The sequence below is a fragment of the Myotis brandtii genome, unplaced genomic scaffold, assembly GCF_000412655.1.
Source record: "Myotis brandtii unplaced genomic scaffold, ASM41265v1 scaffold74, whole genome shotgun sequence".
Lineage (NCBI taxonomy): Eukaryota > Metazoa > Chordata > Mammalia > Chiroptera > Vespertilionidae > Myotis > Myotis brandtii.
In genome coordinates, this window is record NW_005370944.1 from 996,161 (window position 1) to 1,016,580 (window position 20,420).

Genomic DNA, 20,420 nt, shown 5'->3' on the forward strand with positions numbered 1-20,420 from the left:
CCCAGCCCCTAGGTTTGGATGTTTCTCAGACAATCCTTTTTTTTGATGACCTGGACAGTTTTCGGGAGTACTGGTTGGGTATTTTGTGGGATGTCCCACTGTTGCAATTTGTCTGTTGTTTCTCTCATGGTAAGGCTGAGGTTATGGGTTATTGGTAGGAAGACCACAGAAGTAAAGTGTCATTTTCATCATATCATGTCTAGGGTACATACTATCAACCTAACTTAGGACAATTGATATTGGCCTTGATCAGGTGGTGGAAGTAGTGTTTACCAGGCTTCTCCACAATGAGGTGACTCCTTTCTCCCCTTTCCATTCTGTGCTCTTTGGAAGGAAGTCACTATGCACAGCCCACACCTAAGGAGTGGGGAGTTCTACTCCCCTCCCTGGAGGACGGAGTCGTTTGAATTTCTATGTGAGAGACTATCTCATTATTTTTAAGATTTTCTAAAAACTTTTTATTAAATTACAAGGTATAAAAAATGCAGATATGTGCACAGTTTGATGAATTTTGACAGTTTTAACAAAGCCATGTAACCAGCCTCAGATCAAGATTCAGAACATTGCCAGCACCTTCCAGGGTAACCATGACCCCAACTTCTAAGAGCTTACACTAGTTTTGTTCTTTATATAAATGAAATCATGCCGTGTGTACTTTTTTTGGCATGGATTTTTAAAACATTAATAGATTTTGTTTTTACAGCAGTTTTAGGGTTATAGGAAAATTAAGTGGAAACTCCAGAGAGCTTCCATATGCCTCCATCCCCAGCATGGTTTCCCCTAATATTAACATCTTGTATTAGGGTAATGCATTTGTTACAATTGGTGAATAAATATTCACACATTATTACTAACTAAAGTCTCTAGTTTACATTAAGGTACTCTTTGTGTTACACAGTTCTAAGACGTTTTTTCACTTTTTTTAACATGGTAAAATATAAAACAAAATTAACCATTTCAACCATTTTTTAAAATCCTCACCCAAAGACATGCTTATTGATTTAGAGAGAGGGGAAGGAAGAGAGAAAAACATCGATGTGAGAGAGAAACATCAATCAGCTGACTCCCATAGGCACCCTGACCAACAACCTAGGTATGTGCCCTGACCAGGAATTGAACCTGAAACCTTTCAGTGACCAACACTCCAACCGAACCACACCGGCCAGAGCCCATTTCAACCGTTTAAATGTATGATCCAGTGGGCAGCATGCACTCCTGTATCTGGTTTCTGTCACTTATTCTTTTTTATGAGATTCATTGATAATGGTGGGTGTAGTTGTAGTTGTTGTATGGTGTTTTGTTATAAGATGAATACACAACAGTTTATCCATTCAACGATTGGTTGACATTTGGGTTGTTTTCCATGTTGAGCTGTGTTGAGCCTGGCTGCTCTGAGCATTCTTGCACGTGTTTCGTGTGTATTTCTGCTGTATATAGACTCAGGAATTGAAATGCTGGGTCATAGGCAGGGCCTAACTCGGCAACAGTAGATTCTACCAAACAATTTCTCAAAGTTGTTTAGCCAATTTTATTCCCAGCAGCTGTGTATGAGGGTGTCAGTTGCTTTTCATTCTCACCACCACTGGATTATTTTCAATTGTTTTCATTTCAGCTGTTCTGGAGTGTTATGTATTGACCATTTCCCTTTTAAAAGTTCCTCGGGTTCCCCATAAATTTCAGAATAAAAACCGAACTCCTTTGCTTAGCACTTGAAAGCATCAACAGCTCTTGCTCGTCTATCTGGCCCTGTGTGCACCATGTCCTCCTTGTGCCCACCTCCACTGTCCTTCTCCATATGTTGATGCCTTTGCTTGAAACCCTACCCTGTATTCTCCAGCCAACTCCTGCTCATTTTAAACCCTGCTTAGCTGTCACCACATTGACTGGGTCAAAATCCCTCCTGTGAGTTCGTTCAGGCCCCTCACTGCCCTCCTCAACAGTACCCAGCATACTGTCTCCCTTTGGACTGTGAGCTCCCTGAAGGTTGAGGTAGCTTCTGCTCTCCTTCATATCTCTAGTCTCTAGCACAAGGATGACACACAGCTTGTACTCAGAAAAAGACTGTTGAGTCAATTGCTGTTCATAAGTAAGACTGCTAACCTACACAGAAGCTTTGCAAAAACTCTGCTTCAGGCATTTCCTGCATTAGTTTTATGGAAATTGCAAATAACAATTCTTATAATTAAAATTTATTGAGCATCTACAATGTGCCCCTCCCCTGCACCATGCCCACTGAATTGCTTTCCCCCACATTCTGGCTCTGAAGAAAATTACTTAATATCTCCAGGACTCCATTTCATCAACTACAATATGAGGCTAATGGTAGTACTTACCTCATAGGGTTGCTTCATAGCAATTCAGTGGGCATGGTGCAGGGGAGAGGCACATTCAGAATTCACTATTCAGAGGCGAGGAGCCCAGGGAAAGGCAGGGTGTGACTAAGGTTAAGGGGAGAGGAAGGGTAAAGGGCACCCCAAGGTCACTCAATATATTTATTCAGTGTACATTCATCAGCCAGGCCAGGTGGCCAGATTGCAGCAATTGGCAGCCCCTTCCTCTTCTTAGTGGGGCGGGTCCTCCCTTGTGCCCTTCACCATTCTCACCATTCCATTCTTACCTATGTCGCAGCTAGTTTTGGGCTAGCCAATACCTAGCCCAAACTTTAATCCAGATGGAGGACCCCTTGAGGGCAGAGGCTGAGATGCATTCATCTCAGCCCAGACCTGATACAGAGGAAGGACTTTGTGGACATTCTTGCTGTGGGAAGCATAGGTGAATAATTAGAGCTGGGAGTCTCACAATCTATTGGGTAGGGACCTGGAACTTCTGTCCTGGACTTCCAATTCACCCACTGCCTGTGTCAACCAGAGGCCCCCATCCTCAATATGACCAAATGGTTCATTTCATTTTCTTGCTCAAACATCTTCCCTCTGGGTCACCGCCCCAGCCAGAAACCTGGGAATCCTCGAAGATTGCTTCTCTGTCACCTCCCACCAAATTCTCAAGATTCTGCCTCCTAAGTACTTCTTGAGTCTGACCCTTTCTCTCCATTACTGTGGCACTCAGCTTCTCAGATTCTCACTTCCCACCTGGACTTTTGCAGGAACCGCCTGCTTGGCCTCACTGCCTCTAGACCAGTGTTGTCCAATAGAACTTTCTGTAATGGTGGAAATGTTCTCTGTTTGTGCTACCTGTGGTTGTTGAATGAAATGTGGCAAGTATAAGTGACATACTGAATTTTAAATTCTATTTCATTTTAAATTTAAGTAGTTTCTTGTGGCTACTGGCTACTGTATTGGCCAGCATAGCTCTAGGAGCCCTTCCCACCTCATTCCTCTCTAAACCATGCTCCACACTACCACCCAAGTGAACTTTCTGAAATTGCATTTAAAACCAAGTTCAAACATCTAAGCTCAGCATGTGAGCCATTTCCTACTCTTCTCGCCTCATTTCCTATCCTACTCCTCCCTCCCTTTCATGCATCTTTCCACCCATCAGAGGGAACATCTTATAATTCTTTTAGTTTTCTGCCTTTGTGCATTCATACATGCTGTTCCCTCCCAACCACTTCTTCCCCATCCAACAAACACCCTGAAGGAAATACATTGCTTCCAGGTTAGAAATGCTAATTCATACTGCAGTACAATGATGCATTAATGACAAAACATTCTCATCTGTCCATTAAAATAGATCCTCCAAAAGTCAGCTCCAAGCCCATCTCCTCTGGAGTGTCCTGACCCCTACTCTGGTTCAGATCCTCTTCCTTTGGGCATAGCTCTCTCATGGCACTTACACCACAGTGTCATATTGCTTTGGTTTAACTTCCACTGTTCTCAGAGGAAACTTATAGCAGTGAGTAAGACAGGCCTTGCTTTCAGGGAGGAGACTTACAACTAGCAGGCAGGCAGACGGATGAGGTAATTGCAGACCCAGGTTGTGCTGAAAATCCTCTACTCCCCCTGCTTCTCTGCCCTGCTGTGTGCACTGAGAGGCTGACCTCTGCAAACTGTGTCAAGGGGCTCCCCCATATTTTGGCTTCTTGTTGCATTCAGTCAATGGAAGGCATTGGCATGAGATGGAAGTAGGGGAGGAGAGTGAGAGTGGGATATTTTTTCTTTAGACCCTCCCTGCAAAGTCACCATGGTAAGCCACAGCTCCTGCAAGGCAGCTCTTCTCTTCTTACAGTTTCTCTCTCTCTGGGTTCCGGAACAGTTTCTTCCTCTTACCCCTTCAAGCCCAAGACGGTGAGGGCTCCTTTCTGTTACTAATCATATGGTACCACACTATCCTGTCTTGGTTTCTCTATACATTGCCCACACCTTTGTAAATAGTCCCCTTATTAAACTCTCCTCAATGACCAGTTTGAATGGGACCTGTTTCTTGCAAGGACACTGAATAAAATAAAATGGTTCTTTGTAAATTTCTGCTCCACCATCGTTGGAAGGTCAGCCTTTCTCCCAGGCTGGCTCTCTTATGGCTACTGAGTTTCAGCCATCACATCCAGACATGACAAAGGCCAGAGGGGCAAGAGTGCATCTCTTGCCATGTATCCTTTGTAAGAGTGAGAAAACCTTTCCTAAAAGCTATCCCACCAGGTTTCTCCTACATGGTCAGAATCATGTCACAGATCCAAGTTTAATCCAAACACCAACAAGGCAACTGAGGCCACAATGACTGGTTCAGACCAGCCAGGACCCACTGCCTGAGTCTGGGAGTTTGAGGACAACCTCTGCACAAAGCACATAGCTCTGGAAAGGAATATGGAGGATACCTGGATAAAATGGAAGAGGGGAGAGTGTTGGGAAGAAGGAAAAATCAAGGTGGGGAGATGGCTACTAGATGTCTACAAGTGGTGGAACAGTTGGGAGAGGGTCCCCAAGTTGGTTGAGTGGCCCATCACTGGTTGGTGGGACAGCCAGGCTGTGCCCTGATAGGTCTAAATGACACCACCTTCTTGGCAGAGACTGGGGAAGCACATCCAGAAGCATTTGGCTGACAAAGTAGGTTCCTCAGAGACCCTGATTTGATGAGAGTTCAAGAACAGTCACTAACAGCAAACCTCTGTGTTTAATATACAAAAGGGCATCTTTAACTTGGAACATTAGCATGGCCTTGAGCATGCCCTTCAGGAAGTCAACATGTCCTCAGGCCTGCTTTCACAACACAGTGGCCTGGAAAACATTTCCCCAGCAATAAGGCATTGCCAACCTGAGCACAATTAATCAAGTTCTGATATATAATATGGGTCTAAATCAATCAAATTGATAGTATTGAAGGAAGAAGAGAAAAAAGGAAAAAGAAGGTCTACCTTCATCTCTACTACCCTCCATCTAGAGCCAGCCCAGAACCTCTGGGCCACTCCTCTCCCTTCTCTGAGAAGTGTTCCAGGGTCTGTATCTTTGCAGCCCTTCCCACCCACCAACCCATGGAGGTCTCCTGTCTCAATCCTGCAGAGCCCTCTCTGCTGAGAGCATTTATAAAACCTGCTGTTTACTGATTATTGTTGTGGGGCCAGATTGTGGAGAGAGGAGCTGTAGTCTGTTGAGAGAAACCAGGAGGCTTTGAAATTGAAAGAGGTTGTGAATTTCTGGTGATTGTGACCATGTGTTCAGCAGTGAGGCCTAGCTCGGATGCTGATCCTGGATAGCAGTGAAGGTGGTATAAGGTAGGATGCCTAAGCTGGGCCAGGTTGTGATGAGCTTCCTAAGACAGGACTATGTCTGTCTTCCGGCAGCAAAATGACACTCACCTAGCAGATGCTGAAGAAAATATCTGGGCTGACCCAATTTGGACCCAGAATTTCACCAAGCCTCTGCCATGTCAAACCTGGTGTATTTTCCTATTTGGGAGTTTGACATGTTTTCATTCATTTATTTACCAAATATTCATTTAGCATCCACAATGTGCCAGCTTGCTATTGATAAAGGATTGATAAAAACAGGCAAAAGTCCCTGCTCTGCTGGAGCTTACATTCTAGTTGAGGGATATAGACCATACACAATATGAAAGAGTAAAATACATAGTATGTCTGAAGTTTGTAAGTGCTACAAATAAAAATCAAGTTAAGGAAAGGGAGAGAGACTATGAGTCAGGGTAACAGTTTTACATAGAATGGTTAAGGAAGGCATATGGAAAAGGTAATATCTGAGGAAGCAAGACATGAGGGTTTGGGGATAGTTTTCATGTGGAGGGAACAGCAAGTGCAAATGCCCTGAGGCAGAGTGCTAGATGTCTTCTACTTGCCTCTCCAGACTTACTCTCTACCCCTCTACTCTTGGTCCTGGAGGACTGACTTTTTTTTTTTTTAACAGTAATTATAAAAAATATATGTTTTTATTGATTTTTTTTAGAGAGGGCAAGAGAGATAGAAACATGGAAGAGAGAAAAACATTAACACCGATCTCGGCTGCCTCCTGCCCGCCCCCTGCTGGGGATTGAGCTTGCAACCCAGGCATGTGCCCTGACTGGGAATTGAACCAGAGACCTCCTGGGGCATAGGTTGATGCTCAACCACTGAGCCACACTGGCTGGGCAGGATTGACTTCTTTGTATTATAGTAATGGGCTCCTTACCCTCTGGCTTCCAATTAGTTCAATCCATGGAAAGAAGGCACCAGTGGGACATCAGAGGGCATGAATAGAGTGAAGTCAGAGTAGGCTCTGCTCTCTCCCTGTAGGGTCTTTGTGTGCCAGCTGCAACTCTCTACTGAAGACCACGGCTACTCTCTATAGTCCCTCTATGGCCATCTTCTCTGGGTTCTGCTTTCTGTTCCTTCCTCTTACCACATCTAGCCCTGCTGTTGCTAACCCTGGGGTGCTGCATTGTCCCTTACTAACTTCTCTAAAACTTTCCCATAGCTTTGTAAATTGTCCCTTTATTAAACTCTCCTAATAAGCCAGTTGAGTCTTATGTTTCCTGCAGGAACTGACCCTGACAGAGGCTGGTAGGGATCTGCCTGGAGTATGTCAGGAACATCAAGGAGGTGTTTGTGCCTGGAGAGGAATGAACTGGGGAAGGGAGAGTAATAGGCAAGGAGGTCAGAGAGGTCATGGGAGCCACATCTGGAAGGGCCTTGCAGGCTATTGTAAGGACTATTTCCTCATAAACTTCCTTCTGAAAATTTCAACTTGGCCCATCCTGAACTTGGGGAAGGAATGGTATTTCTTTTTCAGCGAGGAGCTGGGACAGCAAATGGAGCACCAGGAACTTGATGACATCTGCTTTCTTCCTGGGCATCCCCTATCCAAGGAGCTCCCAGCAGACAGGGGGGTTGAGCTCTGCTTCCAGCACAGTCTCAGCTGATAATCTCTGCTTCACTCAAGAGTTCTCTTCAGGCAATCACCAGCCAACAACTCTTCAACACCACCATGGAGTCTTCTGGAGATAAAATTCGCTTCCTACAGGGGTGCTGTTGGTGGCATTTTTGGCAGACCAGTGGGAAGCAACCAAACAAGAGTAACTTTCTTCATCTTCTGTCCAACTTGTCCAGGTTTTCTTGGGGCTGTCTCAGAGAGCACTGTGGGGTAAGCTTCTCTGGCCTGCAGGTTTGGGTTATAAGTCTTTCAGTTGCAAGTCCTCAAATCCAACTCCTACTAAAAGAAGAAGAGGAAAAAGAGGAAGAAGAGATGAAGAAGGAAAGGACAGGGGATGAGGTAAGGGGGAAGGTGGTGGTGATGTTGATTCATGTAACAGATATGCTTTGTGGGTGAACCTCATTGGCTTCAGAAATAACTGAATCTAGGTGCTCAATGTCATCAATTCTTTCTCTCTCTCCACCTCCCCATTTTGCTTTCCCTTGAATGGGCATCATTATAAAGTAGGCTTTCTTTAAAGGTGGCCATTGGTAGGCCCAGACTTATTTTCAAATTAGCTTAACTACCCTGCAGAAAGAGAACCTCTCTTTTCCAACAATTTCAGAAAAACCCTTGTTGGGTTCTCATTGGCCAGGCCTGGGTCATGCACCCATATAGTCTGGGGTGTGGTCAGCTCCATCAAACCTATTGGCTAAGAATAGGGGTGGGTTAAAGAACAGAAGTGATATTGCCAGAAGAAGAGAGAATAGTTGCTGGGCATACAATACCACTCAGATGGCCACTGTTACTAGCATAACCATATAATCGAATGTTCAAGACAGGACTCTTTTGAGAGTGAAAGAGGGCACTTTTAATATTTACATCAGGACAACAGGCTTAGACCAAGTCTAAGAGCCAGGGAGCTGGGGTTGGGTTGGGGACTGCCACACTGAGCCCTGAATCCTGCAAACCAAATCTTTTTGGCTCTCCTGCCTCCCAAGGTAAGAGGGAGAAGGCACTTGGGGTTCAGAGGTCAAGTGGGATAAAGGGTGGCTTGTGTGTATGTGTGTGAAAACACATTGGGAAGCAAGTCCTAATTCTACACAACCACTCAAACTGTATTCTTCTCAAACAGCTTCACCCAACCTCCCACTCCCATGCTTTGATCTTGTTATGTCCTGTCCTCTTGCCAGAAATGTCCTTCCTGTACTCTTCATATTCCATAATGCTTCTCCAGTCCCCCACTCTCCCAGAGTCCCTTTACCTGCTCCCTCCATCCCAGCTTCTCACAGCTCCTGAAGTATTTCTAGATTCAGCATAGGTTGTATGTTCTGCCTCCACCATGCAGTAGAGCTTTGTTGTGGGTTTTGCTTTCTCCCCATCCCCCTGCCACATAGCCCTCAATGGTGCTGACTGCAGATTCTAAGCTGGACCAGTCTGCTGGGTCAAGACCTTCAGCAGTCTCTATCCCCCCAGCCCAGAGCCGTCTCTGCTCCCTACTCTGTTTTCCTGGTATTGATCGCCAGGGAATCAGCCAAAGAGCTTCTCACGCAAAGGCATGCAAACTTTGACCCAGAATTGTCTATTCAGCTCCTGGCCAAGGTTCTCTAACCTCCTGCCTGTCTCCCTCTTTCTTTGCCCAGTGCTCCTGAGCACCCCCACCATCTGGGGAGCTGTTCTGTGGAGATAGGATTTGGTGAGAAGTGCAATGCTTTCCTTAACCCTCATTGCACCAGACTTATGTCCAGGAGTATGGGGAGATGGGAGCCCTGACCCAGGGGCTAAGGCTGTACCCCTTTGGCCTCCCAGTGTTTTGCTGGTACTCTGGGACAATAAATCATGGTGGGAAGAGCCCTGGCCTGGAAGCAAAGGCTAGAGCTCTGGACTCTGCTTTGATTTGCCATATATCCTTGGGCCTTCTCCTTCTGGTATCAGTTTCTCCAGCTGAAAAGTGGGAAAGGAATTGGCTTAATTAGCTAATGAATTTATTTGGGATCAAGAGTCCCTTAGATGCCCTAGTCAGTTTGGCTCCGTGGATAGAACATCGGCCTGTGGACTGAAGGGTCCCAGGTTCGATTCCGGTCAAGGGCACATGCCCAGGTGTGCATGAGGCAGTCGATCAGTGATTCTCTCTCATCATTGATGTTTCTATCTCTCTCTCCCTCTCCCTTCCCCTCTGAAATCAAGAAAATATATATATATATATTTTTTTAAAAAGAGTCCCTTAGAGAATGTGAGCAAAACAATGCCTCTTCTATCAAACAAAGGTCAGGAGCCTCAGCAGGTGGTCCTCTAGTCCTGATGAGCAAGTTGTTGTGATTCTCTAAAGCTTGGGAATTGGTGCGGACTCTTCGGAGCCAAAGGACAGACTGGGCTACAGAGTAGGCTGAGGAATCTGGGAGTGCCTTCCTCCCCACTTCCTTGTCACAGCTTCCATGCAGGTTCTTTCTCCTCTGTGGCTCTTGCTCCAACTGGGATTGAAGGGCAGAGCTTTCTTGGGTATCATCATGTTTTGTGGGCTGAGCCATAGATGTAGAGGAAGGGATGAATGGAACAATGCTGGATGAACTGGAAGCCCAGCAATAGTTCCCTTGTCTCCTGTCTGTTTTGTTGCCTAAATTCCACCATTATAGCATCAGTACTTTGGGCTCAGCATCACCCTGGTCATAATACAGTTGGATTTTTTGTTGTTAACCCTCAACCAAGGATATTTTTTCCATTGATTTTTTTTTTTAGAGTGAGTGGAAGGGGGAGAGAGAGAGAGAGAGAAACACCAATGTGAAAGAGATATCGATTGGTTGCCTCCTGAATGTACCTCGATAGGGGCCAGAGATGGAACCTGCAGCCAGGTATGTGTCCTTCACTGGGAATCGAACCCATGACCCTTCAGTGCAAGGGCAGTGCTACAGAGCAGCACTGGCCAGGGCATAATACAGCTGGATTTAACTCCTTTACCAGTTATTAATATCTTGCAAGAAATTGGCTTATCAGATCAATTACCCACAGGTTGGCTTTCTGTGCTTGGGCATAGAGGAAGGAATGACAGGTTGGGTCGGAGTCATAGCAAGGGTCAAGTGTTCTGAGAATTACCGTGGAGAAGTGCTGGAAACAGACCAGGGGACACCTAACTTGCTGTGGAGAGGATTCAGGGGGGCTTCCCAGAGGAAGTGGTGTTTAGTTCATACTTAAACTAGAGGAAATTAGAAGTAGAGGTTGATAGGCCTGATAGGTTCTGCTAAAGATTCTATTTGTACCCAGATGGGAGCTAATGAAGGGGCAAGGTGGTGATGGAATGAGATTTTGCATTTTTGAAAAGACCACTTTGGATTCAACAGGGTGGAAAAAGAATTGAGGGGAGTAAAAGGCAAATGGGAACTAGATTTGGAGGCTGTTAATACTCTGGGGAGCAATGATGAGGACCTACAAGACAATGTGGCAGTGGGGCTGGACAAATGTAGAGAGATGTGTCCTTGCCTATTCTCAGCACAGAAGCCAGAGTGACCTTCATTGACTCGGACTCTACAGTGTCTCCATCTCACACAGGAAGTTCCACTTTCTCAACAGGGTGCTCCCTGCACCTGGGGCAGGGATGTCCCATGAGCATCCCCTCCCCTTGGGGGCACTAAATTTCAGCAGAACTTCCCAGTCACAAAACACTGTACATTTCCAGTGCCCGTGGTACTGCCCCTCCCTCAAGAGCCACTGTGCAGGGCCTTCGAACGTGCTGTTCCCTCTCCAAGGTGCGCTCTTCCTCCTGGTATCTGTGCACCTTGATTCTTGATTCCACATTTCTATCTCTGCCCAGTGTCATTTTCTCTGTGAGGACTTCTCTGACCACCCTATTTTCAACTGCATTCTGCCCCCATGTGATTCCTACCCCTTCTCTGCTTTTTCTCTGTAGCATTTGTCACCCTCTGATATTCTCTGTGCTTATCTGCCCCCCTCCCACCACCAAAATAGAATTTAAGTTCCATGTGAGCAGGAAGTTGTCAGTTTGTTCACTTGCACATCCATCGCCAGCACCCAGAACAGTACCTGGCTCATAGTAGGCGGTTGGTGAAATGTTTGTGCAATGCATTAAGTGGCATCTGGCGGAGTGGGAGGTCAGAGGCCAGGATGCAGCTGTTTTCTGGCCTGGGCCAGCACAGGGATGGTGGTGCCATTCGATGGGTAGGGGAGCATGGCTGGGCGAGGGAGGGGGGAGGCGGGGAGGTGGTATTGTGGTTAGTTGGGGACAGGTTGTGCCTGGACATACCACATGGGGAGGATTCGGCAGGGGCCAGGGACAGCTTCGGAAGCAGCCAGACAGGCGAGCCGGGCGACACTGGGGCTGCGTGTCCTGCCACAGGCGTGGACCAAAAATACAGATACACGCAGGCGCCCGCCTGCAGGCAAAGGCCCAGCTCCGCACGCAAACCTGGGCCCTTTGCACCGCCCCACCTCCACATCCAATAGCACATCTGCCAGGCTCCGCCACTCCTCTCCCTCCACCCTTTGAGAGCCCGCCCCGGCTCCCCTTTCCCCCCTCGCGTGACTGTGCCGGGACCCCACCAGGGCAGCGACGATGAGCAGCTGGATGGCTGCGCGGGACTCCCAGGCTTTCTCACGCAACCGCCGGGCACCTCACCCCGGGCCAAGTGGAGCGGGGGATGGGCCACGTGATCTCTGCCCCCTGGAGGGAGGTTCCAGACACACACACGCTATCCTGGGGAGGTGTCTGTGCCCGGCGCCCAGTCCTCAGTCTCTTGGCCCATTCCCCTGCCCGGCCCCAGGGCCTCTCTCTAACCCCTTCCTCACCCACCGGGAGCTAGCCAAGCAGCCCCCCTCGCCGCCTGATTTTTCTGCCCGGCCAAAGCGCTAGCAACCCGGGAGCCGAGAGGGAACTTCGAGGGCGGGTGGGTCCCGGCGGGAGGTGGCCCCTAGAGGCGGTACCGAGCAACGTGTGAGCGCTCGGAGAGAACGCACATTCTCCGTTCCCGCTCCCGGGGCAGGGAGCGCGGACCTTTTTGCTGGGTGCCGGGGCTCTGGGGACGCTGGGTGGGGGAAAGGGCAGCCCATCGGCGCCGCTGGCCTTCCGGCCCCGGTGACCTGGGAGCAGGGTCGCCGCGCTTCTCACGCGAGCCTGGACTCAGTAAACCGGGAAAAGGAGGTCACCACCCGGCAGCCCCGCCCCTGCTGGTTGGCCTCGGTCCGCTAGTAGTGAGGGGAGGCACTTACAGGTCCAGTGGGTACAAAAATGAGGGTGAGGCGTCCCCATGCCCGGGAAAGAGGGTCCCCATACCCTCTTTTCGGGCTGTGCTGGGACTTCTCCCCAAACCCCCGCCTCACCTGGGCTCTGCGCTGTCCAAGGGGTACCTTGGAACTGGAGACCCCAGGTGTCCCCAGCCCTCACCCTTTTACGCGCCGGCACTTGGAAGAGGCGTCCCCATAGTGGGTTCTTACCTGTCCCTGTGCCTCCGCTCCCCCACTTCCCATCCACCCTAGAGCGACTATTCCCCCTCATGCCGCCCCTCCCTGAGTTGCATCCCTGAGCCAAGGGGCGTGGCCACGCGCAAGCTGCCTATAAAGTTGGTTGTGCCTTCACCCTCACCCTGAAGGTGACAGACAGTTGCTTGGAGCCTTCCTTGATCTTCTTTGGGGTCCTGGCTTCTGAGACAACTCTTCCCAGCTCAGTTCAGCACCTCCTCACAACCACAGGTGAGTGCTGGGGACTTCTGGCTTGCCCCTCCCCTCCCAATAGAAGGAAAATTTTAATGCCTCCAGGTCTTCCTAGGTAGTCACTGATCTAGCTCTTCAAAAAAGAAGGCTAGGAGTGGCCTTAGTGACTAAGCAGTCCAGCTCCCTAAAGGGGCAACTGAGGCCAAGGGAAGGGCAGGACTTGCTGAATGTCCCACAGCTAGTATCAGAACTCTAGATGGACCCCTTTCAGGCTCCAGGACCCAGACTCCAGCTTTATCCCGCAAAGGCTCTCTAAATGCCTGGGCCTTCCCCATCGGAGTCACCTGGTTATGTGGAATAAGAACACAGTTTACCTAAGCTGGGTGCATATATAGCCTCTCCTCAGGTTGTGTGATGAGGAGGGCTTCTCCCTGGGTGGTCAGGGTGAATGGAGGGGGCAGGTTGTGTTCTTACCAGCTGTACCTGCCTTATCTAAAAGCTACCCCTGGCTGGCTCTACCCTCCCAAGGCATGGCTTGTCAGAGCCAAGTGTGCTGACTTGGACAAGAGATCTGAGCAAGAGTCCCGGGCACTGCCCAGAGGCCTTCCCTATCCCGTTGACTGTCTTCTCTGGCGTCTGTTGGGGAGCAGTCAATGTGAGAGACTGTCAGCTTCAGGGAGCTGGACCACCAGTCCTTGGTAACTCACCCGTCATGTATCTCTTGGGCTCCTACCATCTTACTAAGTATGGCTAGAGGTCCTTGGGGCACCCAATGTGTGCAAGGGGACACCATGGCATACCAAGGCCTAGCAGTGTTCCCAGTTCACTTAGGGAGCCAGGACTTTTGTATGTGTGCTTTGGGATCCAGCTCCTCCAGGAAGCCTCCCTACACAGACAGCTATAGTACTTGAGGTAGGAACCATACAGCCAACCTCCCCATCTTGAATGGCTCTCCAGTGAGAATTGAGCCCAACAAAGACTCTGGCCTAGATTTCTGTGACTGGGACCTTAATCTAACTGGTCTCCAGCTGCTTTTAAATAGAGAGCTGGGGCTGAGAGCCATGTGGCTTAGGCAGTGGTCTTATCCCCTGTTCCCTTCCCACCCTATTCCAGGGTCTGGCAGGATACCCTAGACCCTGGAGTTGAGCAGGATAGAACTGAGGGTTCTGGGAACACTCTTCAAAGGGAGGTAGCTATGACAGGAGCTGAAAATCTCCCAGGGAACTTTGCTAAGAGGTCTGAATCCTAGCTCAGTCACTGGTTGCTGGGTAACTTTAGCCAAATCAGTGCACCCTCTGAAGATCAATTTCCCCAAATGTGAAATGAGGCTAAAGGAGTGGATGATGCCTAGTTCTCCCAATAGCAGTGTTTCCCTAAGTGTGGTGAGTATTACTCAAGGGCATTTAGGTGATGCATATCAATTATGTGTTTATTTTAACGTATATTAGGGGAAAAAATCAAACCTGTACTTTCACACAGATATGATTGTTTGGGATGATGGTAAGTGGGTAGATTTAAAGTTGATTTTTTTTAAATGTGAAGAAAATAATAGTGCAGGTGTATATGGGAATCACAGAGTGACGTTGGAAAGCACTATTTTAAACTGGTGCACAAATAAGAGAGGGTGTTCTGGAATTAAATAATTTGGGTTGGACATGTGGATCCAAAACTTCCTGGCTATGTGACCTTGAGCAAGTTACTTACCTTCTCTGAGCCTTACCTCAGCCTACCTCATAGGCTGTGGCCAGGACTGAATGAACAATATGGAAATTCTTGGCACACAGTGGCAGCTCAATAGCTTCTCCCACCTCTTCCTCCCCTTCATGCTCAGTGAGCAGTTCTAGATAAGGTTTTCTCTTAATCAGCATGCTGATACTTTAGGACATGGGTTCCTCCTATGCCCCTATATGATGTCTTGATCTTTCCCTCCTGCCCAACTTTCAGTGGCCACCTTGCCATCTCTACGCTGATCATGCTTTCTGTATTTGGACTCTCCATCCCCATCTCGGCCACAGAACTTCTTCTGGCCTCCACCACCTTCTGCCTAGTATTCTGGGTGTTCAGAGCCTGGAGGCCTGGGGTCCCCAAAGGCTTGAAGAGTCCTCCAGGGCCCTGGGGCTGGCCCTTACTTGGACACATTCTGACCTTGGGGAAGAACCCACACCTGGCGCTGTCACGACTGAGCCAGCGTTATGGGGACGTGCTAGAGATCTGCATTGGCTGCACACCTGTCCTGGTGCTCAGTGGCCTGGACACCATCCGGCAGGCTCTGGTGCGGCAGGGCGACGATTTCAAGGGCCGGCCTGACCTCTACAGTTTCACCTTCATCTCTGGTGGACAGAGCATGACCTTTAACCCAGACTCTGGACCAGTGTGGGCTGCCCGCCGGCGTCTAGCCCAAAATGCCCTGAAGAGTTTCTCTATTGCTTCAGACCCGACTTCCTCATCTTCTTGCTACTTGGAGGAGCATGTGAGCAAGGAGGCTGAGGTCCTCATCAGCAAGTTCCAGGAGCTAATGGCAAGGGTTGGACACTTTGACCCCTACAGGTATGTAGTGGTGTCAGTGGCCAACGTCATATGTGCCATGTGCTTTGGTCAGCGCTATGACCATGATGATCAAGAGCTACTTAGTATAGTCAACCTGAGTAATGAGTTCGGGGAGGTGGCTGCTTCCGGAAACCCAGCTGACTTCCTCCCTATCCTCCGTTACCTGCCCAACTCTGCCCTGAGTATCTTCAAGGACGTGAATAAGAAGTTCTACATCTTCATGCAAAAGATGGTTAAGGAACACTATAAAACGTTTGAGAAGGTACAGACTGGGGAGAGGCAGGTGGGTGGTGAGGAGCAGGTAGGGTCAGGGGTCAGGTGGTCAGTGATAACTGGAGCAGCATGGGGTTTGGCAGACTCTCAGGGGCCTTCACCCTGGGATTTTGAAGTTAGTAATGGACAGGACTCCATCCATGGAGGGGAATAGAACGTTTTCTTGACCAGTCCTTTTATCCTTCTAACAGACAGCAATATTTACTGAATAGCCAGTCCATGCTGTACCCTAGGCCAGTTATAGGGACTAGGAAGAATTAAAAAGTTAGTCTCCTGGCCTCATGGGAGAGAAAAGGGTAAAGAGGCCTGGCCGGTGTGGTTCAGTGGTTGACCGTTGACCTATGAACCAGGAAGTCATGGTTCGATTCCCGGTGAGGGCACATGACCAAGTTGTGGGTTTGATCCCCTCTGGGGGGGTGTACAGGAGGCAGCCAATCAATGGTTCTCTCTCATCATTGATGTTTCTATCTCTCCCTTTCCCTTCCTCTCTGAAATCAATAGATATATACAAGGGTAAAGAGCACGTCCAGATGATAATGGTATCAGACTCTGTCTGTCAGGTTTCCCTTGAGTTGGGGCAGGAGAGAGCCTTGGTCAGGCAGAGAGAAGCTGGGATGGCAGCCTTGGGTGTGTGAGTGGGGGTGTCATCTCTTGAACAAAGATACTAGGGATGGTAAGAGACCAGATCTGGATGGAGAGGTAGGTCTGGGTTTGGGATCTTGCTCACCCGTGGGCATTCTGTACTCAGGGCCACATCCGAGACATCACAGACAGCCTGATCAAACATTGTCAGGACAAGAAGCTGGATGAGAACGCCAATATCCAGCTGTCAGATGAGAAGATCGTTAGTGTCGTCTTGGACCTCTTTGGAGCTGGTATGAGCTACCCCATTTGCCTTTCCTGTACTCAACTGCCCCACCCCATCAACCACCAAGCTTCTCCCTCTGTTCTTTTCTGGCCAGGGTTTGACACAGTCACAACTGCCATCTCTTGGAGCCTCATGTACCTGGTGACAAGCCCCGGTGTGCAGAAAAAGATCCAGGAGGAGCTCGGTAGGTGGTGACCTCCTTCAAAGTGCTCAATGCAGGGGACCCAGCCGTGGTATGGGAGGCACCTTCATCTGTCTGGTCCTTTGTGCCCTGCAGACACAGTGATTGGGAGGGTACGGCAGCCACGGCTCTCTGACAGACCGCAGCTGCCCTATCTGGAGGCCTTCATCCTGGAGACCTTCCGACACTCTTCCTTCGTCCCCTTCACCATCCCCCACAGGTGAGGCCCCATGGAACTACTTCTATCTGATACTGGGCCTTACTTCAGTCCATGCACTTGATCAGGGCTGGTGGGAGGGACATGGTATGGGGGGTAGAGGGATCTCATTGTGGCCCTGAGCTTAACTGAGCTTCTTCCCTCCCCAGTACTACCAGAGACACAAATTTGAGTGGCTTTTACATCCCCAAGGGACGTTGTGTCTTTGTGAACCAGTGGCAGATCAACCATGACCAGTAAGTTGAAACTCCTCCCTCTTCTGAGTTCAGACCCTGCTGTCCCTGGCCATTTGCCTATCCCCTACTCTTGTGGGCTGGGGTGCAACCTCCTGCTTCTGAGCTGCTTCTTCAGTTACTCGCTCTGATTACAGGAAACTGTGGGATGACCCATCTGAGTTCCGACCAGAACGTTTTCTCGCCCCCAATGGCACTATCAACAAGGCACTGAGTGAGCAGGTGATTCTCTTTGGCCTCGGCAAGCGGAAGTGCATTGGTGAAAACATTGCCCGCTTCGAGGTCTTTCTCTTCCTGGCCATCATGCTGCAGCAGGTAGAATTCAGCATACCACCAGGCGTGAAGGTGGACATGACCCCCATCTATGGGCTGACCATGAAGCATGCCCACTGCGAGCACTTCCAGGTGCAGGTTCGCTCTTAGGCGGCTGAGAGCCCTGCAGAGCCTTGTACCTGTAAAAGCTACTCAGGCTTGTGTCTCTGGTGGTACTGGGGATGGAGGTAAAGTCAAGCACAGGGCCACAATGAGACCCCCTACCTTCCATATCATGTCCCTCCCACCAGTCCTGATCAGGTATACCAATTGAAGTAAGGCCCATAACTGTCTCCTTGGCCTGGCTGCCCAGACAGGCCAGGGGGATGGCCCAGGGAGGTCTAAGCTTTGGCTTGAAAACCACAAATATTGGACTGGCTGATATTCTGCTGTGTAGCTGCAGGCAATCCTGAAGGATCATGCCTGTACCCCACCCTGGACTTTCCCCCTCTGCATACTAAATGCAGACAGTGGACACTGTAGGAGCTGATGGAACCTTCTGATACAGTGCTTGAGCTAGGAGGTCTGATAGGGTTAGGAAGTTCTCAGCCCTCTGGAGCTCTTTGGAAGTCCCTGGGCCCAGCATCTAGCTGACTTTCTTCGGGGGCTGACTGGCTTGAGAAACATTTAGAATAAGTCACACCAGGGCCTGTCCAATCTCTTTGACAATTGGGAACCATCAAAAGTGAAGGGAAGAGGCAGCCCAGGATACTGGCACAGAGATGGGTTCCCCACTTGAACAAGGCTGAAGAATCTGACCACATGAGTCTGGGACCACGTGTGCCTGGGAGGATTCCCTTCCTTTCTGCAGACAGGAACAGTGCTGCCTCCGGCCTTAGGCAGCCTCTGTTCCTATCCAGGAGGAGCTAGGGACTTGGGTCTTAGAAGAGCAAAGAGCAGAGAGAGTCCTATATCGAGGAACCAGGATCAGATCTGGAACTAGGGGGTGGTAATTCAATCACCTTCTATTGGTCTCCTTTCTCTATACCCTGTATTAACATGTCTTTTTAAAATGTTTGTATACAAGGAACTTTTCATTTTAGCCTGCATTGTACTTGCTTGTTTGCATTTATTATACAGTATGTAAAAGCTTAAAAACAACTAACTTAATGTGATAGAAAAATTCATATCCACATATCTAGAAATGTGTAGGAAACATCTTCCTGAGCTAAATAAAGATATTATGCAGAAGTGGAGATTTTTGAATCTTGAATTAAACCATTGCTCATCTACATTCCCACCCTGCTCTCAATCTTGTGTCTAGTTTTACTGTAGGAGAAGAAAAGTAGGTGGATAGGAGGTAAAGCCACTCTTCTCAGGCAGCTCACAATCTGGTTGGGGACAGAACACACATTAATTAACAGCATTCTCTGGACCAGGCACTGGGGGGGTATAAAGTGAGTAAAACATGGCCCCTGCCTTCGAGCGCCTCCTAAGTTGCTGACTCATAAACACATTATCCTACTCATTGTGATCAGGCAGATACATATAGGAGGGTGAGGTCCAGAGCCTTGGGGTGAGGGATGGTGGGAAAGATTACTGGGTCTTGGGGACAACTGTGCATAGTCTTCCTTGAAGGTAGTTTCCCTTGGGTAGGTTCTGGTCAGTGTAGAGAGAGAGAGAGATTCAAAAGTTGTGGTCTATTCCTCACTAGTCATATCTGGCTCAGGTCCTGCAGCCATATTAGAACCCAAGGCTAATCATAGATGGAGAACAAGGTCTTTGGTTGTCAGCCACATAAGCAGACTGTGGCCCAGATTTCTTTTTTTAAATATATTTTTATTGATTTCAGAGAGAAAGGGAGAGGGAGAGACAGAAACATCAATGATGAGAGAGAATCATCAATCAGCTGCCTCCTGTATGCCTCCTACTGGGGATCGAGCCCACAACCAAGGTACATGCCCTTGACCGAAATCAAACCCGGGACCCTTCAGTCCACAGGCTCTATCCACTGAGCTAGAGATGCCCAATCATTCTTGTACTGATTTATTTTTTTACTTAAAAAATAACTTGTTTCCTGTGCTATAACACAGATGAGCCTGAGAACATCATGCTAAATGAAAGAAACCAGACACAAACGGCCACATATTATATAATTCCAGTTATATGAAATGTCCAAAACATGCAAATTCATAGAGACAGAAAGTACATTAGTGGTTGCCAGAGGCCAGGGGATGGAATAAAGGAAGGTACAAGGTTTATTTTAGGAGTGATGGAAATATCCTGGAATTATATAATGGTGATGATTGTATAACTTTTTTATGCTATTTTTCAATTACAGTTTACATTCAATATTATTTTGTATTATTTTCAGGTGCACAGCATATACTAAAAACCACTGAGTTATGCAGTTTAAACTAAAACACTAAAAAAATGAAAGAGTTTGTCAACCTTTTTTCTAAAAACGAAGTGAGAAAGGAATGGGGATAGTATATACACACTTTATGTAAGTTCTCAATAATCATATTAGTAATAATATTTCTATTTTGAGACTATATGGTAATTTAGGGTAAAATAAAAGAGCAATTAATAATGAGAATATTCTAATTCATAATCCCCCTGTATCCTTGAGAACCAGGATTTTTGGTATGGAAAAAAAGAGATACAGATATAATATAGAAAAGGTTAAGTTAAAAGGTATATATGTTGCCCGGCTGGTGTGGCTCAGTGGTTGAGAGTTGACCTATGAACAAGGAGGTCACAGTTCAAGTCCCAGTGCGTGCCGAAGGCAGCCAACCAATAATTCTCTCTCATCATTGATGTTTCTATCTCTCTCTCCCTCTCCCTTTCTCTCTGAAATCAATAAAAAATATTTTTTAAAAAGCATAAAAGGTATATA

General features: G+C 48.1%; 1 protein-coding gene across 1 annotated transcript; it reads left to right on the plus strand.

Annotated features, from left to right (window-relative positions):
• Nucleotides 1-12,348: 12,348 nt before the first annotated feature.
• Nucleotides 12,349-18,777, plus strand: LOC102262349 (cytochrome P450 1A1). The gene is made up of 7 exons (XM_014530494.1): nt 12,349-12,989; nt 14,895-15,759; nt 16,519-16,645; nt 16,733-16,822; nt 16,916-17,039; nt 17,186-17,272; nt 17,407-18,777. Exons 2-7 carry the CDS (start codon nt 14,923-14,925, stop codon nt 17,690-17,692), a joined length of 1,551 nt encoding a protein of 516 aa, XP_014385980.1. The 5' UTR covers nt 12,349-12,989; nt 14,895-14,922; the 3' UTR covers nt 17,693-18,777.
• The last annotated feature ends 1,643 nt before the right edge of the window (nt 18,778-20,420 follow it).